Below are 9,887 nucleotides of genomic sequence, written 5' to 3' on the forward strand. Positions count from 1 at the left end.
GATGGGATGGCATTTTAAGATAATTTCCGGCCGCGTGATTCTCTGAAGGATAAGCCGGAAGAGGGGGTGATAGACGAAAGGGAAGACGCGAGTCTGGAAGAGGGGGCGAGGTACAGAATAAAATTACTGGAGTAAGTAATTTGAGGACAGACCGTGTAATTGCCACTCAAAACGCTCAAAGGCGTTGCTCCTTTCTTGCGTCTTTTTTAAATTTACCGGCTGCCACCGTCTGGAATCCGTCTTTTCCGCGCCCCTTGGATCTTGATGGGGGGAGGGGCACCATTTCGAGAAAAACGACGACGAAATGGGGAGAAATAAGTACGTTTCGATATTTATTCTCGACGAAATTTATTGCTCTCTCTCCAGAACTTTTGTGATCGATCAATGTATCTTTTACTTGCTTTATAATAATTTACAATTTATTGTTGAATTCGTTGCAATATAAAATTCGTCGTTCGCTCTTCGATATCAGATCGAGATGGGGATGAATAAGATCGTGATGTTGGTGTGTCACGGTCAAAGAGATCATCTCTGTAATCAAGGGATGTTTCAATCATCCTGTAATGCGATACTCGTCAACCAACTTGTGTTTGTGCTCTTTGTATACGCCATACGGAGGGACGAAAGTTCGCTTTCAAAGTAAAAAATCTCTTGCCTCGTAGCTTAATTCATTCTTTCCTTGTGCAATTTCTTTCCCTCGTAACCTTGACTCGTTAATAGCTGCCACTTTACACTTTAAGGGAACGTGTATTAAAGAAATCCACGAATCGGATATTCAAAAGAAAAATTTTGATTAGGATCACTCGATATCGAAAAAAAGTTTTAATCGCGTTTCCTATGTAGATGCTTATTAATATTATTTTGGGGAAGACGAGTTTCTTTTACAAGATATTGTAACGAGATTTCTTCTTTTGTGAATTTACTCCTTCAAGTTTTTCTTTTCATTCTTATCCTCGTATCTTTCCTACATTTAAAATTTAATACAGTTTTTAATTAAATTTGGGGTAAACTTAATAATGTATTTTGCTCTTCTGATTGTAAATTGAATTATTATTTAATTTTATTCAGATATATGAATTTAGATCTACATAAGAATTATAATTTATGAATCTAGTCTTATAATTAAAGTAATCACGAATTATTTATTCGAATACTCAAAATTTTTATTCAAGCTCATAGAAAATTTATTTCGCATAAACATCCATAATCTGCTAACACGAGAAAAAGAAGAAATGAATAAATAGAACGGCAATATATATATATATAGAAACACAAGAACGTTGCCGTATCGAGGAAGCCTCATCCAAACCTATTAGACCGGTCGGATAAGTTAACCCGATCGTTCGATGACCCTTGACACGGCTGACACATTTCAGCCGCGAGATTCGTCCAATTCCACGCTCGTATCCATGAATTCTCCTATACCAGAACCAATAACCAGAGATTGGCTTTCGTTTGCCATCCCAGTAATCTTTACTCGCCACCTAAGAAGCCCTAAGGATCACAAGCCTTCGAAGCTTGGTTCCATGATTTCGTTTAAGGCCCTCCACCCTTCTTCCAATTTTTTCTTTCTTCTTCTTCTTCTTCCTTTTTTTTTTCTTACAACGATACAATCCTACGATCCACATATTCCACGGAAACCAAGCTCACCCCGGTTATGTTACGAGGACAATATCTAATAAAAAGGAGAGTGAAGTGGCTCGAAGGGCGATGAGGCTTGCTCTTTTATAAAGCTTTCGCCGGAATTTCTCTCGTCATTGCTTTCCTCCCCCATTGAACGAATCGCGGTGGAGAAAGGAAAGATTGTATAAGTGACAGTTTGGAGGTTTTTATAGGGCTGATGAAATCCGGCACATTTTATTTCTGGATTATCGTTTTGCACGGTATGTCGTTTTCATTTTCGAAGGAAAATGCTTCGTAACATTCGTTGACGTCGATTGTTCATTGTCAGATGTAATGTTTAAATATTTGGATGGAGGGAGAGTATGACAGTGATGAGAATAAAATGTTTGACTTATTTAATTTTGATTATATTGAAAGTATTTTTTAAAATATTATTTGGTTCTTTGGATAAGAGAGATTATTAAGAAATTCTGATTTTTATTCGGAATTTTTGATAGCATATCTATAATAATGAAGAACTCTGAAATGGAAGAAATTGTTTGGAGGATACGTTTCCAAATATTAAAACATGTAATAACAATATTTCCCAACATTTCTCGAATCATGATCCCCTTTTATGATAGTGAAATCTACAATCCTCAAATAATTGACTTAAGTTTACATAAAAAAATATTTTTCATACATAGTTGGTTATAACTCTTTAAATATAAAAATTTTTGAATTGAAATTTTTTTCTGGCTCATCCAAATCCTTAATACTTAATTTTCATTTCATTTAATCGTATATTGTATTGTTTGAACAGAATAAGTCGACAAACAAAGGTTCAAATATCTCCACTGGTTGCAGTAACACGAGAACACGAAGGGAAGAAACTGTTTGTTTCTGAAAAAGCAAATATTATGGTAGGATTAATTTATTGCATCCCAATTGATTGTAGATTATAATCTTTATTTGTGTTTAAAAGTAAATTGATTTATTGAATCGTTGGATTAATAACACATTAAAATTTGCTAAGTTTTCTATAATTTTTGTAGGTTTAAATTAAAGAAAAAAAATTTTGAAAATATTCATATACGAATATTAAAAATTACATAAAATTTAATAACCAAATAAATTATGTAACTTTTATATATTTGTAATTATTTTTCAATACAATAATAAAAATATTTGTATGCCAAAAATAATATTTTCACAATCATTATTATTTAAAAAAAAAATCATAAAAGTCATAACAGTATCATAAAAAATCATTATATCAAGATTAAATCATGACAAAATTTTCTACTTACAGTAGAACAATCAGCGAGGAATCATTTCATGTTAAATAGGGGACGATTCGTTCCATATTAGTCACACCATACTATGTTTTAACAACTCATTATCTCAGCAATTAACATTCGTCAGTTACAACCTCGTTAAGCCGTACAAAACAATCAGCTACGTTGCACAATCTCTACGGGCAATCAGCTTAATCGACATTGCACCAATCTCTATAAACGAATTCCGATAAGCTATTGGGTACAAGGTATTAATCTATAACAACGACCTTGACACTAGATCGTCAGAGATTGCGATCTTTAATGTCGTTATCCCTTGAATTTAATTGAATTTAATTCGTTCTAATTGCAAATCCCTCTCTATCGAAATCAGATACTCTATTTCTAGTATCCTTTTCTATTCTATCAAAATACATTTATTTGAACAATATATAATTTGTTTGTTTGAATTGAAGAAATAACATAAATATTAATATTATCTTCAAATATTAATATTATCTATTCTAATCAACAGTAAGTTAAAGGGTTAGGTTTCAAGCTAATTATGGAAATTTTTCCAAGTCAAGTGATTAATGATTTTATACATTTTCTTTCAAATAACTTTTAAAAAGTGTCCACATTATATTATTTCTTTTCTCACTATAGGAATATCCTTATTACTCATAATTACATTCATAATTATAACTCTTATACTTTCTTATTTCATCATCTCTCTATCATAATTAAAAATATTATGCTCTAATTGACAGAAGGCCAAGTCCCTTCGTTTTTTACTTTTAATCTATAATCATCCGCCCATCGCTTCGTGACGAATGGCCGTAATATCCGATATTACCAAAAGGATTAATATCGCTTTTCAGAAATAATCCGCCGAATATTTCGTCGACTTATCTCCCAGTATGTGTAAACAGAGCGTGCACGCGACGCGAAACAGCGCATCGCGTTATCTGCGGCGATTGCCAGTAGGGGTCGTCGCTCGCCGTCACTAATAGATTCATTAGGGGTAGACGGTACACCCTTCGAGCGCATCGTGAACCCTAAATGTACGTGCGTGCAGTCTATTTCTACGCTGTGCCTCCCCTTGGCCGGCTTGCTTGTCGATCGCAACGTATATTCATATATACCGTTCATTCTACTAGCGCCACTGTTGCGTTGATTCATTCACCAACACTTTCTCGATGATGTTATCGATTTATCCCGCTTGAATAATATTGCCTCACGTATTCTACGATTACGTATCTCACGTGTACTCTGTGCAAATCATTTTTGAGAGGTAGATGTGTGAGAATATGTATGTTTTTAGGAATTGTTGTGATATTTGTATTGTATTTGTACTGCAATTGTAATGTAGTATATGATTTAGGAAAAGAAACTTAGTATTGGAAGAAAATAATAGGCGAAGTTTAATTTTAATATAAAGTTTGTAGATTTTTTGAATGAAGGAAACGATGATTTTCTGGATCAGGAAAAAATAGCTTTTAATTGTATCGATGTGAGTTTAAGTAGTTTGGGTCAATAATTCTATCGTGGATATCATCAAGTAGCTCAACTTGTATATCAACGAGATATACAATAATATATTCAATCCAATAATTCATAATTCATAATTCGGTATATATCAATGATTAATAATCAACCATCATTGTTTATTAATCTGCCAATGTATTATTAACTTCGAATCTCTATTCTCATCATTTCTGAAAATTAAAAAATAATATTAAAGAGAGAGAAAAATCATGTTGAAATAAAAGAAACTTTACACGAATCTAAAATTATCCGTCCTCTGATAGATTCGAAGTAAACTTTTCCAGAAAGCTTCTCAATTCAGATCATCAAACATCCCAAAAAGCGCATACAACAATATCCACCGACTTCGCCGATTTTCCCTTCGTGTATTCAATAACTCATCCCATAATGCACCTTGGCATCTCACGTATTTACGCATCGGTTTTCCCGCAAGCGATACATCACTCGTTAAGCAGTGAAGCGACCTCTCACGTATCGCTGTTATCCACAGGTCCTCTTCGTGGGACTGTCCTTGCGTTTCCACAGATACGCGCGATATATTATACGAATCGTGTGGCACGTCCTCGATGGCCGCTTTATTTCATAATTCATTCGGTCATTCAACGACTCGTCCCGTTATTTCTCTGCCCCTTGCTGCAGTCTGCGGATAACTCGCAAATCTGATTATCGATCGGTAATCAATATCGGTGCAATTTGGCGTTACGCCAGGGTAACGTGTGTGTACGTACATCCATCCCCCTCGCGTGTGCGTCCTTCGGCTGATCCCCGATAGGGGATGATTGAAAATGGTGCACGTGCGACACCAACTAATCGCGCTTTGAACGACTTCAAACGAACTTTCGACGATGGACGATCGTTTTGGATTAGAATTTTCGTGGAATTTCGATTCATTTCGATAGTTTTTATTTTTTATTTCGATACAAAGGAGTATTGATTTGTGAGGAGCTGTATACATTGTGTATATTAAATATTATCTTTATTTAATCTTCTTTTTTTTTATAAATGTTTTAGTAGAAATAACGTTTTGTAAATTAATGAAATGTATATATAATAGAGAATAAAATAATCAATATTTGGAGAATTTAAATTGAATAATTTTTGAGATATTTGAGTTTTTAATAAGAATTTTATAATAATAATAGAATTGTTTTATTAAGGATTTTCATTCCTCGTATGAAAGTCAATTATAAAAAGCGTATTAAGTTGATTTTCAGGTCACCCTGCATATTTAATCAGATAATTCAATAGATGCGATTTTAAATAGGTCAATAATTCAATTGTGCGTATCTTTAAGTAATTCGTATCAATGATTCGTGCTATAGAGGTATACTAAAACATATTCAAATAGTCTACAGATGAATGAATAGATCAATGAATATTCATGATGGTAGTTTGGATCAATAATCATTCTATCGTAGATATTAATAATTTATATCAATCAATGTATAAATCATTCATAATTCAACATTTGTCAATGATACACCAATGAAAAAAAATAACGAAATTAACAAGAATTTGTCTTAAATTATTATAACAATTGTAAATTTCATATTTAATCTTATTGTTATTTTTAATTCCATAATAATAATAGATATGATATAACCAACCAAATATCATCCAAATATCTTAAACAAACAAATCATTCATCAAATCCTAATATTTTCTCAAACGATTACACTTTAATTTGTATCTAAGTCGTTGGCAAAAGATTCTTAATAAAAACATAGTGGGTTCAAGTTTAATCTCCTTCTTCTATTTTGATACATCCCTACGGATATCGATTTCTCGTTTAGAAAGCAATCAAGCGGCAAGCCGTTTCCTTAATACGTTTATTTCTCTCTCAGATTTGATCCAGTGTCTTCTAGAACAGCTATACTACGAACCAGCTGTAGATACATATTCATGCTACCTTTCATTTTTGCTCTACGTTTACCCTTCTCCTCTCGCGCTGTTATATTACTCTAATATAATTTTTCAGGCATATTGCGCTAACCTGTCCCGATATTGCGTTTTTTTTGTTTCTTTTTATCGTCAGAGATGGTGCTTGACTTGTGAATGATTAGTATGAATTCGTTTTTCAATATGAATTATGCTTTGCAATTTGGAGTTTTTAGAAGGAAGGCGTGTTTGATAAAAATTCTTTGGTTTTTTCTCAATTTTTATCATAATTATTATCACTTTTCTCGTTTTTTGTTGCAGTTGTTGATAGATATTAAATGAAAGATCGTTGTATTATTTATTTGATTGATGATTAATCTTCAAAAGTAATATAGTAGTATAATATAGTAATATAATAGTTTATCAGGCATGTGTTATTTTAATGATAATATTTTTTTAAACAAATTTTTTGTCATGTATTAAATATGAAAAGTATTACATGTATAAGTTCATTTGATATTTTGAATAGTTTAACTTGAATAATTCCAATGGATTCCTTTTAAAAATTATTCAATTATTTCTCGTGAAGATTTCTTTGAGAGAGTTTTCTTTTTCCTGTAAAAGAAAAAGTATTACTGAAAAATATTAATTTTTGAAATTTAAATTTTATTAATTGGAGAATAAAAAATTATCATTATATTTGACTTTTTTATAAAAATCTTTATGAATTTTATATGTAATTTAAACATGTAAAATCAAATAGTTTATAAAAATTTATTCTAAAAATATAGAAACATAACGAAGAATTTATCAATGTTCCGATTACCCCATGCCATTTTCTTTTATAAGTTTCTAAATGTCAAAAGCTATTCACACGAGCACCACTCTTTCACAACAATATCGCGCAAAACTCGGAACGATATCGCAGTTTTCCTGCAACGTGCAATGCGAACGTTAACGTCGTTGACACGGAAACATGATGGATGTTTTGGGCGTGAGCCATTTCAACGATACATCAATTCACTATACATGTCGAATGGTCCCAAAGTGATCCCTTTGTTGCCACCTGGTACGTTTCCGTGCATTCAAAACTAAATTTTGCATAAATAATTAATCCTCCGTGAAATTGTCTACAATTCTAACAAATATTTATCCCTCCATTTCTTCGAAAGAATTCTTTAAAAAAACATAAAATCCAATAGAAATTTCCCAATAAACATCCCAAATTTTTTAAAAGCTTAGAAATGACACGCAAATTAGAAAACGCGATATAATAAGAATGAAGAAATGAAAATTAATTTTTAATTCATTAATTTTTCGAGAAAAAAGAAATCGTATGTGGTAAAATTTTTCTGCGTTCCATTGTTCCACGGTAGAACGAATTATGAAGTCGAAGAGAACAAGGAAATTTTACGAGGCTATACGTGTGCAATTTCGTGAAAGAGATGGCACGTGTTATAATTTCCGAGATTCATTGTTCAGGAATTAATTTCTCATTTCGCGTTTCATTGTTTGGCCGCGGTCTTTTATATTCGAATGGGGTGGACAAAATTTCAGGAACCTCGTGATAATGAAATTGCTTGGAAATAAGTAATGATTGTGTTAAATATAAATTCATAAATGTTTTTTGTTTTAAAGAATCTCGTATCTATATTAACGTTTTTTCCTTTCACAAATGTCAAACATTTTTCATTTGAAATTTTTTCTTTACATTAAAATTATATATATTTTACTTTCAACTAATTATTTGTATTATAAAACAAAAATCATTATCAATTTTACCAAAAAAATATCTGAAGATTTTCCATCAACTATGAAAATAAAAAAATCTATTTAATTGCTAATTATTATGCTTGTTCGATAATTTCAATATTAAAACAAAAAACAAGAGAACATTCCCCGATTTTAATCCGGAAAAAGAATCGACACTCCATTAAACATCTTTCCCAAGAGATCAGACAGGGATCCCAATAATAATTTTTTGCTTCCGTTCGAAAAGTTTTTCTCTAGATCCATGAAGGTGGTTTCCTGTCAGAAACAGCTTCTGGCGTGGTTTATGGTGTGCCTCTTGCACTTACCACCCCAAAGGAGGAAGGATTTCGGTGGAGCCCTCCTCCGGCCGAGCATAATGCCTCCATTATCTCCAGTCCTTTCTGTACCGCGCGTTGCTTGCCTAATATACCGGGTGTCCGCGTAATTTCCCGTCTCCTCCAATTCACCGAGCCGATTTCCGTTTACCCAACGATCCTCGTGACATGATCCTCGTAAACTCGAGGAAACGAGAGGATGGCGGTGAAACGAAGGTGAAAACGCACGATGGGGGAAAAAAGGATAGAGGGAAGAATGGTGGCCGTGTCAGCCGGTCAAAAACCATTACGGTAATATCTCGCTAGGCGAGGAAGTGATTTTTAAGGAGTGCCTCCCATCATTTCGTGGCAATTTCTTCTCCCCCATAAGCATCTCTATCTTCAACAACCCTAGATGCTCTTATAAGAAGAACGATTATGAAAATTTCCGCGCCGTTTCGGAAAATCATTTTCTTAAAATCCTCTCAAACATTTTCTCTTGTTGTATCGTTGTCACATAGATATTCTCTTTCTATCTCCAAACGTTTCGAAATTTTAAAATTATTAGTCGAATGATCCCTGAAACATTCAATTTTGCAAATATACATTGATACAAAAATATATATATATTGATACAAAAATGAATATTGAATATAACAAATATTGAAAAATACTTTTAACGTATATTTTTCTTCCTCTGCCTGTATCTATAAATTATGCTCATCAAGATGAATTCTCCTTCCAGATCCATCCGCTTCCGGTTCTTCCTGCGAGGATGACGAGGAGGGTCGGCGTGTGGACATCAGAAAACGCAAGAACAGTTTGTACGCGTGTACCTCGACGCGCGCTCCATCAATAGACAGGGAGAAAGAGTTGAGCTCCACCGAGGGGGCGTTGGTCGACTGCGTGGCCCTGGTTCATCTCACCGATCAATCGCCAACCGAGTCCAATCAACCGGTCCGTCATCCATCGCCCTATTACTACGGCGACTTGTTCAAGGTACCGGAGCAAATAAGCAAATCACAACCGAACAGGTACAGAAAGAGCGTGAGCCTCGACGTACCGGGTGAACGGTCTCGAACACCCGGTATACCGAAGAGAAACTCGGTGGCGGGTGATGGGGGTTCCTATTCGTCCCAGCAACAGCAACCGCAACAGCAGCAACAGCAACCGCAACAGCAGCAACAGCATCCACAGCAGCCGCTACATTATCAGCAGCAGCAGCTACAGCAACATCAATTACAGCAACATTATCAGAGTCAGGATCTAGTGAGCCCCACGTCGGGGAGCGAGCATGCTGTCCCAGCCAGAAACGAGATCCTCTCGTCGTGCATCATCACCGAGTGGGATCACACCCTCATGCCTCCTCATAGATTGTTAAGCCATGACCTACCGACCACCGTTTGTACCTGCGTCGCATCGGCTGAGGAAGAGGAGGATGAGCTAGATCAACGGCAGCCGCAGTTAACGCGGCACCAAGTGCGCAAGCTACGCCGTACACGGAGGATAGACCCGC

General features: G+C 34.5%; 1 protein-coding gene across 1 annotated transcript in view; it reads left to right on the forward strand.

Annotated features, from left to right (window-relative positions):
• LOC102679691 overlaps nt 1–9,887 on the forward strand; it is a 136,852-nt gene that overhangs the window by 105,797 nt on the left and 21,168 nt on the right. Inside the window, exon 5 of the mRNA XM_031508985.1 lies at nt 9,117–9,885. Coding sequence (XP_031364845.1) covers nt 9,117–9,885 — 769 coding nt within the window. The remainder of the gene's footprint in view (nt 1–9,116; nt 9,886–9,887) is intronic.

This window comes from Apis dorsata, unplaced genomic scaffold, assembly GCF_000469605.1.
Source record: "Apis dorsata unplaced genomic scaffold, Apis dorsata 1.3 scaffold_117, whole genome shotgun sequence".
In the NCBI taxonomy this organism is placed as follows: domain Eukaryota; kingdom Metazoa; phylum Arthropoda; class Insecta; order Hymenoptera; family Apidae; genus Apis; species Apis dorsata.